General features: G+C 36.9%; 1 protein-coding gene across 4 annotated transcripts; it reads right to left on the reverse strand.

Moving 5' to 3' along the window:
- Positions 1–1,256: 1,256 nt before the first annotated feature.
- Positions 1,257–11,197, reverse strand: LOC111503982 (facilitated trehalose transporter Tret1). Of its 4 annotated transcripts, none has more exons than XM_074185032.1 (3): positions 10,869–11,197; positions 6,597–7,719; positions 1,257–2,748 (listed from the first exon to the last, which is right to left on the reverse strand). In XM_074185032.1, the coding sequence occupies exon 3, from the start codon at positions 2,621–2,623 to the stop codon at positions 1,409–1,411; it is 1,215 nt and encodes a 404-aa protein (XP_074041133.1). In that variant the 5' UTR covers positions 2,624–2,748; positions 6,597–7,719; positions 10,869–11,197; the 3' UTR covers positions 1,257–1,408. The 4 variants fall into 4 exon arrangements, with proteins under 4 accessions (XP_074041133.1, XP_074041134.1, XP_023028253.2 ...); XM_074185033.1 differs by having other exon boundaries at positions 10,869–11,188; XM_023172485.2 differs by lacking the exons at positions 6,597–7,719; positions 10,869–11,197 and adding an exon at positions 4,083–4,646.
- Between the last annotated feature and the right edge of the window lie 3,875 nt (positions 11,198–15,072).

The raw sequence follows: 15,072 nt of genomic DNA on the forward strand, positions 1-15,072 counted from the left end.
GGAGATGTGTTTGAACATATTCTGAAATACACTGACGATTAAATTAACTCATTAATTTATGGTTTTATTATTTTCAGTTGGTGTTTCAGCGTTAATAAAACTATTGTTTGAAGAGAAGTTTCATTCGATGGTTGAGGAGTATTTTAATAATTATCTTTTCATTGTATTATCTGTGACTAATTGAGAAACATCAAACAAAATCTGTTTTACAAAAATGAGTGATGAACAAGGAAACCATGTCAATTTCCGTTTGAAACAGTTTATCTCGAAAACGCTTCAAAATAGAAATAGTATTATCTGAACAAAGTTAATCTGAAACTGGATGTAGAGCTCAAAAATGTTGAAATATACAGGGTGTTCCATTCGAACAAATTGAGTTCTACTAATTTTTTCATGAGATCAAAGTATCTGCATTTCTGAAGACCCTGTATGAGGCAAATGAAAATATGACTCGGAGTGAAGATCCTCATAGTATCACTCCACTCCATTTCAAATTTGATCGTTTTAGTGCAAGAGAGTTCAAGAGTATCAGCAATTATAAAAGTTCATGTATGGTAAAAAAAATATCGAAATTAATTTATATCTTCTAAACGGTAATAGATAGGTATAGGGAAATAGTATATGAATTTGTTGACAAAGTGATAATGAATTATAATATGATATTATATACGGGGTGTTCCATTTGAAAAATCAAAGAAGCCGCTACTTTATAGTAGAAGCTCCAACGCCGCTTCGTCTAAAATATTTTAGGCGTGTAGGTCATATTGACTTCTGCATACTGTGGAATTTTCAGCTAGATCCGTTAAATAGTTTGCCAGAAACGGCTAATTAACGCTCATCATGAAAAGCCCTGTATATGTTTTGTCTGTCCGCCATTTTCAAGAAGCTATGACCACACTGATGTCCCAATTTGCCTAATCCTCAGAGAGTGACACCCTGTAAGGATTTTGTGACTTGACATCGGGTCTCTATGTCCCGGTCTAAAGGGTCTCAAACGTCCACAGCCCACAGGCACAACATAGCCTCTGGACCACAGTACATAGTCCAAAGTCTCCACAGAACCTATGAACCCACAGTCAACGCTTGAGAGTAGACAGATTGAGACTTTCGCAGAGACCAGTGAAGAGACCCTTACATCGTGTCCCTTCCTGGGAAGTAGGCAGACTGAGAACTCAGTATAGTTATAGCTTCCTGTAAATGGCTCCAAAGTCGCATAACTCAAACACCGTACGTAGTTCAACCCAGACTTCAGTTACTTTGTTGCCATAATGTTATTTATTTGTATTTCATAATGAAATGAGTTGGAACATTGGACCATTCAAAATGATTTCAATGTAAACATAGTTTTCATTTAGCAGTGACAGTAATATTGAAAGCCTACAGTTATTGGCAAGTCACTAAATGGCATTTACTTGTTTAATATCTCCTGAATTTCTAAAAAACTCTTATCCCCGGTCTCCGGCAAAAAGAAGTACAGGAAAGCAAAAATCAGGAAGCAGCCTGCACTAAACATTCCAACGCTATAATGCACTCCCAAATGCTCTACTACCAGAGGAAAAGATGTGGATATAACGGCATTGATAATAGCAACGGATGTTCTAACAAAGCAACAACCTGTGGACCTCATATCGTTAGGATATAGTTCGCTCAGCAAAGATACTGATACCGAACCTATACCTAAAGAATAGGAGGCAATGTAAAGTAGTACGCATACTATAGGTAACCATCTGATGGTATGAACAATTGGCGAATTGGTGGTGTTGAGATAGAAATACACAGCAATGATGGTGAGAAAAGCTCCAGTAGCGATGTAAGAAAAAAGTAGCAAGGGCCTTGAACCCACTTTTTTCACAACTGCAAATGTTATGAAATAAAAAGTCAATTTCACAACTCCCACTAGGATCGCCACTAAGTTTCCAGAAAGATTCGTGTTAGCATCATTGAAGAGGGGAGCTACGTAGGCCATGATACTAGGCACTCCGGAGACTGGCAAACCCACGCTTGATAAAAATCCAATCAAAGTTGCCATCCTCGAACCGCGCGTTGAGAAGAGGTCTTTGAATCCGCATCCAACACCTTCATTTCGATTCATCAGAGATCTTTCAATCTCAATGTAATCTTGAGCGATTTCGTCTTCGGTTTTGTTGCTTCTCAGCTTCCTCAATGTGTTTATGGTGGTTATTCTATCTCCTTTAGCGGCTGAGTAAATTGGTGACTCAGGAAACAGTACCAATAAAAAAATGATTTGTGGGATCAAAGGTGCTGCGCATAAAAATGTGAACCATCTGACGCTGGTAACAGGACCTACAAGATAGCCGTAAAGACCCCCCAGGGGTAAAAAGAACATCATGAGACATCCATGTTTAGCTCTGTTGTGGTCTTCGCAAATCTCGTTCAGATAAATTGGCAAAGCGGACAATAGAAACCCAAGACCTATCTCCACGACGGATCTTCCAATGATGTAAACGTATATATGGCTTCCGAAGAGGACCATCACTAGATGGGGCAGAAGAGTTAATAACGATATAGCGAGCAAGGTATTCTTTCTACCGATGACATCTGGTAATTTTCCCAGTGATAGTGCTCCCAATATTTTGAACGCTGACGGTATTCCAAATAGCATTGATATTTGAGCCGTTGTTATCCGATCTTCCAGAGGGTTGATATCCGAGTTATTCGATTTGAATTGAGGGATCACGGGGGATGGCCAGACTATGGTGCTTGCTTTTACGAATATCTGAAGACTAGCTAGAATAAGAAAAATTGAGTTGAAATACTTCATTGGACAGCCTCTTTATTTGGATATGATTGATCAAAATAGTTCTAGAGAGTGTTTTCTGGTGACATGCTTATATACAAGGTTAATTTTGAGTCCATTTCGAAGAAAAAACTACATATGTACACATTCTTAATACTTTAGCAACTTTAAAATCGAGGTGTATTTGTTCGGAACTTTCTTCATGTATCCTTCTTCATTGTATCCTTATTACACACTACTTTTAATGAGTACGAACTCTTGTTTCTTGTGACTTTTCATCACGAATCAACATAATGGAAACGCATTATTCACTTTGAATTTTTTTCCGCACATTTTTTCAGGTATCCCATCCAAAATTTCAGTTTGAGGCTGAACTTGCTACATGATCTGCAGCAGGTTTTCGAAGAGAAGTTGACACTTTCATCGAAAAAAAAATTTCAGTCTTTATGAAAAAGACGTAATGTTGTGAAAGTAATGAGTGTTTCGTCTTGTAACGTTATCCAAAACCCTATTAATGAGGTGATAAGACAAGTGTTCCGTCCCGAAACTTCGGAATACACCATTGAGGATAATGGTGTTCCGTGAAGGTCATCTATTGACTGGAAACAATTTGCAATGCAAAATTCATTACGAATTCTTCGTTCGACATTGTAATCCCTTGTAAAAATTCCCTTGTTTCCATCGTATTTTCAATAAATTATGACATATCATTGAAAAGGTAAAATATGGTTCTATTCAAAATAGAAAAAATCCAATGTAGTGCCCATAAGAAAGAATAAAGTTGATGATGGTGGCCGGAAGACGAAACGTCGGATAGCAAATCTGAAAACACCATTATGTAGCAGGGGAAAAGTGGCAATGTAGAAGTGCAATTTATTTCTGAATCCTTCGAAAAATAAAGCCAGAAAATAATAAAAACCATTTTCCGAAATTTCTGTTTTTTCCGGATACACTCGGAATTTCAGAACTATCTCAACAGCATATTATTAGTCAGGTAAATGCGCAACTTTGTCCTAATTCAACCATCTTCGTATCTCTCATAGTTTCCGAGATCCCAATGGTGAGGATCGAATTTAGAACACCCTGTATATTGTATATGCATAGTACATAGTGAAAAAATCTCAATCAGTCTGTATATACAACGACATAGTAGCATGATTATTTATCGAGATATAGAGCTACAAAAATACATGACATTAAATTGGACAAAACTGTTGAAACAACCTAAAAGCAAGTTATGTAGGATTATCTTGAATAGTAAAAGATGAAGTGGTGTACCAATACAGCTATTTGAATAGAGGTTGAAATACAGAATGTGGCTTACCCGTAATGACAACGAAATATAAAAATAACGTATCATTTTTCTTCCTACTTTTCTTTGGTTTGAGCTGAATTTTCCCTTCCTCAGCCTCAGTGGGTGCATAAACAACCTCTTCAAATAACTTATCATCTTGATGGTAATTCATACTTTTCTATTCAACGACACAAATTTTCTCTTTGATGCATTACCAGTAAACAACGCCAAAAAAAGAAAACACAGACATTTTTTAATGATTGTGAGGCTCATTATCATGAATACTATCATTTCAATTTGTCAAAGTTATAATTATTATATAATTCTGAAAGCCGCTATGACACGGCTCAACTTCGAATGCCTGCAAAAAAATCAACTTTTTCTCTGCATCTAACTTATAAAATTTATTCAAATGGAAATAGTTTCAATATTGTTGAAGTTATTATTCAATTTCGTTGTAATGACTGGACTGGACTGGACTGGACTGGACTGGACTGGACTGGACTGGACTGGACTGGACTGGACTGGACTGGACTGGACTGGACTGGACTGGACTGGACTGGACTGGACTGGACTGGACTGGACTGGACTGGACTGGACTGGACTGGACTGGACTGGACTGGACTGGACTGGACTGGACTGGACTGGACTGGACTGGACTGGACTGGACTGGACTGGACTGGACTGGACTGGACTGGACTGGACTGGACTGGACTGGACTGGACTGGACTGGACTGGACTGGACTGGACTGGACTGGACTGGACTGGACTGGACTGGACTGGACTGGACTGGACTGTGGACTGGACTGGACTGGACTGGACTGGACTGGACTGGACTGGACTGGACTGGACTGGACTGGACTGGACTGGACTGGACTGGACTGGACTGGACTGGACTGGACTGGACTGGACTGGACTGGACTGGACTGGACTGGACTGGACTGGACTGGACTGGACTGGACTGGACTGGACTGGACTGGACTGGACTGGACTGGACTGGACTGGACTTGATTGGACGGGACTGGACTTGACTTGGACGGTATGGGACGAAACAGGCGGGCCGGGATGAAACGGGTAGGGACCGATCATATGGGACAAAACGAGACCTGACGAAACGAGACGGAACGGAACGGAACTGGACGGGACTAGACAAAACTGAGTAGATGACACAAAAACCTTCAATCTACCTACTGTTACGACGTACCGCAGTTAGCAGGGAAATTAGCCAACTAATTCAAATTATTCAACCTTCGGGAGTACGTATTGTAAAAAAGGGGAAATATAAAGATCATTAGAGAACACAGAAAAAACTTCATGACCTCGAAAATTCACTTCTTCCTCTCAGAAATCAACTGACTACCTCACTTTTTTTTGTTGTTATATAGTAAGGAGTGTCTATCCAAGAATGTTGAATCATGCATTAGGTTTTTTATTTCGATCGCAATACTCCAAATAAAACCTGTTTGTGATCCAGGGGATGAGAAATCAAACAATTTTCTATGATTGTCATATCCTCCCAGAAATTTGGTCAAAAACATACCAGAAGATGAAAATTGGGAAGTAGCAAAATATATGTCAGAACTTAAATAATCCATGATACAAACATGGGACTAGTCTGCACCACAAATGCATCTAAATCATTCTTGTTCTTCTCTTTCCCTGCAGTTTATTTTTGGTAGTTGTGTTGCAGTGGAAGCTGTAGAGAAAGATAGAAGACAAATCTTCTTTGGTGGTTCATCATCTTTCCAACGATGAAATTAAACAGGATTATGAGGTTTTTTATTGAGCGACTCATTTGAATGTGAAAGTTAGTGGAAAACTGAGTTGACGAAATAATTTGAGAATACGTCCGAAACACTCTTTTATTTCGATTTACATTTTTACATATTTATCATACCACATAAATAAATACCCTCGTCGTCACACATTCAATACTCACAGTCGAGAGGTCGTGAGTTCGACTCCCACCAAGGCCAGATATTTTTATTGAAAGAATGTGTCCAGTTGAAGTTGGTATGATTCTGTAATGGAACATGGCTGATATGCTGCATATCGTGATGATGCAGTAACTGATTAATTTATATTGCTAATGACTAACATAGTCGAAACCGTTGAAACAAAAAAATTTATGGTAGGTTACGTTTGGTCACAAGATTAATTCCTCTTTGCAACATTCTGAAGTGAACAGTTAATGTTCAAATTACATCAATTTATACTCAAGAGAAAAATATTGAAATTTCAATCTTCATTCTTTCGAATAACTTTTGATTGGAATTCACATAAACATGCCCACATTGAAGAGATAATACAGTTATAGAAGTGCTTCAATATCACTTCATCAATATTTCTTGAATTTCCAAGAAACTTTTGCCTCTGGTCTCAGGAAACATCAAGAACAGGAAAATGAAACTGAAGAAACAACTGATACTGAAAATTCCAATGCAGTAGTGTACCCCCCAAAGCTCTGATAAAATAGGAAAAGCTGTGGTCAAAATGAATATACAGAAATTCACTATTATCAAAGCAGAAGATGTAGTTACTGACCTTAGGTCATCTGAAAAGAATTCACTAAGAATTGCTGTGGGTATTGAGCCCAGTCCTAGGGACAAGCTAGAAATGTAAACCAATATAGAGACAACTGGGAGCCACCTGATATTATCGATTATAGGGGAATCCACGTCATTCAAATACAGATAGACAGCAAGGATACCGAGTGATATTCCACAACCAGCAGAAGAGAAAATCAGCAACGGTCTCCTACCGAGTCTTTCCACAATATTCATTGTTACGAAGTAGAAAAAAAGTTTCACAGATCCAACCAGGATTGACACAGCGTTCCCAGACATGTTTGTTCTAGCATTATTGAAAATGAGTCCCATGTAGGACATGATAACAGGAATTCCTGACATTTGAGTTGACAGACACGAACCCAGACCGATGATGAACCCTTTCCTCGATGCTTTGGATCTCAGAATATCCTTCCAGGTACCTTTTTCTGACTTTGATAGGGATTTTAGTGTTGTTTCAATGTGATTGTAATCTTCTTCGATTTCTTCGCTGCTTTTGTTACTTCGCAACCTCTCCAATATTGAAATAGTCGTTTGCTTTTCTCCTTTGGACGCTGTGTAGTATGGCGATTCAGGTAACACCAAACAGAAAACGATCAGTTGTGGAATGAGAGGCATGGTAGAGAGTAGAGTGAAAACTTCGACAGTTGTTACTGCACCTACAAGGAAACCATAAAGACTTCCAAGGGGGATGAAAAACATCATCAGACATCCATGTTTAGCTCTGTTGTGATCTTCACAAATTTCATTTAAATATATTGGAAGCACAATCATCAATAGACCCATACACAGTCCTATGACACTTCTTCCAGCGTAGTACACATATATATGGCTTCCAAAGGACAGTGCTGTATTTGCCAGTAAGAACACTGAAGATATTCCGATCATCGTGTTTTTTCTTCCGATAACATCAGGAAGTTTTCCAAATAATATCGGTGCTAGAATCATCACTAATGGAGGTATCCCAGCTAACAAAGATATTTGGAAAGTGGTGATTCGCTCTCCTAAGGGGTTGACCTCTGGATCAGGTGATTGAAGTTGAGGAATTACAGGGGACGTCCAAACGAGGCAGCAGCCATACTCGAACTGTAGAACATTGGCTGGAAATAAAAATTATTGGAATGAATATTATTTTCAGATCTGGAACAAATACATATTGGATACACGAAAAGAACATAACCTTTTTATCCGATAGCTTTTTCAGGATAGTATAAATACCGAACTCAATTTATGAAGTTATTGTATACCAGAGGTTCTCAAACTTATTTTGTTTACCGCCCGCTTAGAGAATTAATTATTTTCTAGCGCCCCTCAAATTTTTTCTTAAGAATCACAATCGCAGGCATTATTTAAATAATTGAATTATGTGTGTGAAAATAAGACTTTCTGATGAGGGTAATTTTGTAATATTAGGAAACTTTCATTCATGTTATTGAAAGAAACATTTCAATTTGAATTTCAAAACCAATCTATTGTGAAGGCTGAATTTGATGATTTTGAACAAGTTTGTTAATATCAGGATGGAATTTACTCAAAAACAGCCGTAAGTCACCGCGTTCGGTAATCTACAACCGATTTCTCTTTTCAGTTAGCAACGTTGCCACAGCACTGGATCCACGTTCACACAAATACGATGATGGGAATGCTATCAGAAATAGTTGAACGATGGACCTCAATCCAGGGTACAATTGCGAGATTGGCTTTTGTAGCCAAAATTCTTGGTATCCATTTTTGAAAGTTTTGTCACAGTTGGCTGAGCTGAGCGTTTCTTTTCCAGTTCTTGAAAGTAAGTCACACCTTGGTCTTTTCTATCTGGATGCATTTTATTCAAATCATCTTGTAGCCTTGAGGGTTTCATCGCTCCATTCGAAATGTTTTTTGACGAAGAAGGCACACTAGCGAAAATGGATTTGTGGGATTTTCAATAAATCCATATTTTATATATTTCGCGCTAAACTGCCGTTTCTTCTTTTTTCCTTCCGACATATTTTGTCTTCAAAAATGCTGAAGTGAAGAATCGAGTATTGGAAACTTGCTAATGACACCACTCACAGTATTTACCACAGCACTTTACCTACCTAGTCGCTAACTAAATCCACTTGTTTTCGTAATATCATCGAATGACATTACTGGCTGGAAGCGCGCGCGCTTTTATATGAGGCAGCGGGCGGGCCTGGTGCTTTCGAGAATGGAGACTAGAAACTTCTCGCTTCGCATTTAATCTAACCACCATCTATTGTACAGTTTGCCAACTATCGGATAGGAAATAGTCACTGTCTGGTCCCCTAGATGGCGTTACACGAGGAAACGCGCGTTAAGCGTGAAGGAGCGTTAAAGTTTGAGTTGAAAGCAAAAAAAACATTTTGAAATTACCCATCACCTCCCCAATTCGCTTGAACGCCCCCCAATCTTCTCCGTGCCCTTTACTGCTCCCCTATAGACCTCCAGTACCCACAAGGGGGCATTATCGTCCACTTTGAGAAAGACTATTGTATACTTTGTTTGTCGCAGTATCACTCTCAGGAAGCTATCTGAAGAATCATACTCGAAGAGTTGTTGTGGATGGAGTTGTATCAGAAGGAGTGCCACAACGATCTATCCTTGGACTCTTGCTTTTCAGCTCGTATATCTCTGATTTTCATCTGCTTGTGATAAAATGCAATAGACATCACTATGCCGACGACACGCAGCTATATTTCTCCTTTTCCGTCGTGATTCCACAGCTGCTCAGTCATATGTTAATAACGATCTTCAAGCCATCTTTGACAATTCAGCACATTAGCTGAATTTGAATAGATCTGCAATAATTTTGTTTGGACCTGAGGAGAACAGACGGCTCACCAACTCCATTTTTCAATTTCGCATCGAAAATGAAATTGTTTCCTCCGTGACCAATATAAAAACTTTAGGATTGTGGTTTGTTCCAGAATTTCACTTCACTCAACTTGTCAGCTCTTTGAAACAAACTTCTTATAACGTTCTCCCGAGGGATCCATATTGGCTCCAACTCTTTTCTTATTGTATATCAACGACTCATTGGAAAAACCAAGGATCCAATATATTGCTTTGCTGGTGACATCACACTTGTCTAGTTGTTCCATTTGGATTCCAGAACATCTGCTGCGGCAGTAGGAAGTCGCATATGAGAATCTAGAAGTGATTTCGAATCGGGAGGAAAGTACCCAGGTTCCATTCAATACCACAAAAACTCAGTCATCGGTTTTCTCCAAAAGGATAAATACCTCCGAACCGGATGTAATAATTACAGAACAGACAATTCCGCTTTCTGCTTCGATAAGTTTGTTGGCAGTTTGAATGGACACCAATATGTCGCTGGAATTGCAAAGGCTGCTTCTCCAAAGCTGAACCAGAAAACTGTAAACACCTCAGCCAATTTTGATGCTTTATAAAGCTCAGATCAAACCTTCTTTGCAGTATTATTCTTATGAATGGAGCTCTCTCCGTAAGCATACCCTGAACCCACTGGATTCCATCCAGAAAAAAGCCATCCGCCTGCTTGGAAACGCAAGAAAGGTTGGAAATTTGTCTTTCTCTTATTGATATTTCCATGGGAGGTGTTCAAGTGACTTGGCACATTCAATTCCACCAAGAGCGGTACACATCAGAAATACGCGACCAACTGTGGCTGCTCATCATTTCGGGGTTTACCTCAGTACACCTCGAACTTCACTGTTCAAGAACACCCTCATTTGAAGAATATTCCGATATATCGTAGACTACTGAAGCACTAACAAAAACAGTACCTATGCAGCTGTGCTAAGACAGTGATGTTATTACCTAGAAATAATCTATCATAGAGTAACCATGATATTTTTCGATGTGTTTTCGCCTTTGGGAGGTACCTGGATGGTGAAAGAGGTTCAAGATTAGAACCTTGTGGTACCCCAGACGTAACTACGTACTGAGCCGATTTGAAAGATTCATATTCGACAAATTGTTTTCTGTTAACTGATATACAATCAGTGTAAGCAGTTGGTTACAGAGTCCCAATTCTGTCAGTTTGTTGAGAAGAATATGATGGCCTATTTGATCGAAGGATTTTTGAAAGTCTAAATGAACAGCACTTGTCTTTGCTTGTCCAGGTACATACAGAGATATTGATTTAAACATGCAAGATTTGTCATACATGATCTTTGTTGTACAAAGAGTAGGAGAAAGCAATATATTCGACGCCAATTTAGGACAGATTCAAATAATTCTACCAAAATTTAAAGAAAGTGTAAATTACCTGTACATAAAACGAAGTATAGAAAAACTGTGTCACTTTTCCTCTTGCGATCATTTGGATCCGAATTTTCCATTGAGCACACTATTGATGACTAAATTAGACACCTTACGACAGATTTTTTTCAGTAATTCCGTAGGCAGTATTTTAAATTTTCGCTGATTTTATGTTAAGTGAAATTAGTTATTCAGACATGAGCGCAACTGGTAGTTTTACAAAGTAAGAAACAATAGTATAACATATAAAAACAACGTATACAAATTAACTTCACAATTAAAATGAAAACACACTTTCAATTTGGCAAGTGTGGAGTAAATCGTCGGGTAAAATAGCAAGAAACAAATAACAAATATTTTTTTATCGAAGATACACACATTTTGTGGGTTTTGCCACTGTAGTGAAGGATATATTAAATAAATGAGTATCAATTCATTTCAGTAGTATATTAACAGGGCTCATCTAAAAAATAACAACTACTTGATTCAATTAGAAATGGAAAAACACAATACGCTAGCGTTTTTGGATACTAAAGTAAAATCCACATTATAAGGAATTTGAAATCAAGAGCAATTGCATTTCCAATTTTAAATTCCATAACAAAAATCTGCAATCAATTGAGAATCACTCAGTAGAAAAATAATTGAAGGAAGAAGTTTCTCCTCCAGAAATACAGGGGTCAAACCCAAATATCACAAAAATTCATTTGTTGAAAATTCATCTGATAAACTTGAAATGCTACTCAGTACCGAACACATTATAGTGGCCTTTTCAAATGAAAATACAGCTGGAAAGCATTTTTTCGAAACAAAAAACAAGAAAACCATATTATAATGTACAAATTGAACTGTGGAAGCTGTCATAAATGTTATGTTGGTCAAACCGGACGGTATCTTAAAACACGACTTTCAGAACACATGAGACACTTGAGAAACTGAATATAAAAAAACTCCACAGCTTTCGTCGAACATCAAAAAGAATATGGACTCATTTTTGATTTTGATCATACAACAATTCTATATGTTCAACCATATTTATCCCAAAGACTTTTGAGCGAAATGATACAAAGTCTCAAATGCGATGTGTTAACACTAGAAGATATGTCGATGGCCCTAATACTGTAAATTTCAATTCGATACGCAAAACACCTCAATAATTCACCCTTTTTCGTTCTTTTTCTTTCCGCCATTGATTAAAAAACAGACACAACTTTATCAGATTCACAGATAAAGCCATTCCTTTGTTTCATTTCGTTTTGTGTTGGTGTTGTCTCAGAAATTTGGTTGTTGCAATGTTTTTTATTTATTTTTTGATATGTTTCTAATTCTTCTGATGGTTTTCAAAATAGTAATATTATCAACACAAGAAAACTACTTTTCGGTGAGTAATTTAATGAAGAACTCGATATTTCTTGTGAAATTGAAACGATAATAATCGTATATGTTTTGTGGAAGGTATGTTAATGAAAATTCATTGTTACAAAGCCCTGAAGAATAATTTATTTGAATTTGAAATGTCGGCAAGAAGACAATTGTTTTTTTAAGAAAGAATTGATCCTGATAGCAAAGACAACTTAATTCAATGATGAATCGTCTATTATAATGCATTTAGACCAAATATGAGATATTGTGAAAGTCTTAAAACAGCCATAAAAAATTATACGTATAGACTCTTCCATTAGGCGCTTCCTATCTTCAAATTTGAATAAAAAAAATATGCGTGAGAAATTATCCACCACTACTTTTCAGGGTGAAGTGCATCCGAAACTTTCAATTTTCCATGACTCTGGCACATAAATCGTGCTGAATTTGACAGATGGCATGGGATACGTTGGCAATGGGGACCACTAGAGAAATTGATGACCTATAGTGACCTATAGTACTTGCTATTGACAGTGATAACCTGGCCAACGTTGTTCTCAATGAAATATGGACCGCGAAACCGACTGCCTCGTATTCTCCTGCACACTCTCACAGACAGCGGCTATGCTATTGGCAGATGCTGCGTTTCGTCGACGTACGAACACCCATTTTGCAAAAACAATTTTATTATTTCCACGTGTTGTTGAATGCTCTATCAGTCTATGGTGATTTGGCAAAACAGGCCGGATAAATGATAACTAATTTGACAGATGCAGCTTTGAAAATATGACCGTTATCAATTGTCAAAGTTGGACGTCCCTGTTGGAATACGCGTTACCAAAAATCTTTTATTTTTATATGTCGAAACATTTCAACTAATCAATAAATAAGCCTAGGGAGACAAGCTAGGTAGAATATGCATAATAAAACTTGTCCTGATCAAATTATTCTTTTATACTATAGAAACAGTTCTATATGAGTTATTTCTTCAGTACTTGAGTACCAATGGGAAATGTTCCTCCATTTGGGTTATTAGAGCAAATGCAAGTTTGAACAAAATAAAGTTGAGTTTAATTCATGAGTTTCTCGAATTCACTTCAAATTGATATTTCAAATGTTGGGTTTTAATTTTTAAAAGGATTTGTTTCTGATTCACATATTGGCAACAGCGCCTATATCAAGTTGAGATAATTTATACGTACCTAGATATTCTACTTTGAAAAAGAAAAAGTATCTTTATGAATCAACAATTGAGGCAAAATATAAACTATAGTTCAATACCACCTCCACAAGCCACATGAACAACAGTTGTTTTTTTATTTATTTATATAGAAAAATATAGGTTAGGTGCACAAAATGTCATGTCACAGAATGTCTCGTAACTCGGAACATAAGTAAACAGAACAGCGCGCCTCTGAAATATGTCATCTTTGTTTGTCTCACACAGGTAACAGATTCATTGTCCTTTATTAGCTATAACCGATGTTGCCAAATGGTGAAATAGAAACGAATCCCTTTAAATGTTGAATGCATTATTTCATTCCTCATTTTTAAGTATTTTAATAATTGTTCAAAGAAGAAGGTTGAAATGTTTAAAATGTGCTGTTTTAGAGCTCTTTTATGAAAACTACTTGATTTTCGTAAGGAGGAACATTCCCCATTGTCTTTTTTAGTATTTTCATTTCGATACGGGAATAATTTAAAAGATTAATGATCATAATCACCTTACTCTCAATTCCCAGAAGTAAAATATTAATGTGATATACAAATCATATGAATCATATAAATCATATCTTTCCGTATAGCTAAGTATAACTATGCAAATCAGAAAGAATTTTTTGTTTTCAACAATGATTCGCGGTTACGTGCTCACACACTCAAATTAAAAAAGGAAAAATTCGCAACGATGTTATGAATTCCGACTCAGTGAACAGTTTCAAAAACAAAATAGACATTTGCTTATTTGAATAACTTTTTTCGAGATCAATTGCCCTAACACCAAACTGATATTTTTGCACTCGACGCGCGTTTCGCCAAAAAACTTAGCATCCTCAGGAGAAGATCAATTTTCTTCTCCTGAGGATGCTAAATTTGTTGGCGAAACGCGCGTCGAGTGCAAAAATATCAGTTTGGTGTTAGGGCAATTGATCTCGAAAAAAGTTATTCAACTTTCACACCAAAGGTTCCAATCTCATCGTTATATTTGCTTAATCGGCTCTATGCATATTTTAATTATTTTTCTTTTCTTTTTGCATACATTGTATTAACTTGTCGATATTCTTCGTTTTTAGGCTTACATAGGACTTTGTCCTCAGCCCTTATTTATATGTAATAATAATAATAATAATAATATAATATTATATCGGAATATTTCCAAATCTTATATAAAGGTTAGCAATTTTCTGTTTGGAATGGGACCATTGACATATGACATGACATTAACACGGGCAAAACTTTTGAAATAATCCTATATAATCGAAAAACTTGAAATATAATGAAAAATAGGGTAATTTCATAACCGACGCCCTTTTCATTGGATAACCTTCATTCATTCTAAATATAGGATAAGAATAATACATTTTCGTTGAACTCAGTAATAATTAGAATACTTTATACTAATGAGTAGATAAGTTTCTTTGGGTGATATTCATAGAAATACGAGTAATGTCAGAGAAGAAAGAGCAATTCACCTCAACATGGGGGTGTGTTGTTCTTAATAATATTATATTCTTTGGAAATTTTCTAGTTTGGGTTTTTGTGACCTACATCGAAAGGAATCACAACAATTGGGCGATAAAAATGTACAAACAAAAAAGTACATTACACTTTGACATGATACATAATACTAT

This window comes from Leptinotarsa decemlineata, unplaced genomic scaffold (genome assembly GCF_025532065.1).
Source record: "Leptinotarsa decemlineata unplaced genomic scaffold, Ldec_3_MD MMD2_tig00026361_RagTag_RagTag, whole genome shotgun sequence".
In the NCBI taxonomy this organism is placed as follows: Eukaryota; Metazoa; Arthropoda; class Insecta; order Coleoptera; family Chrysomelidae; genus Leptinotarsa; species Leptinotarsa decemlineata.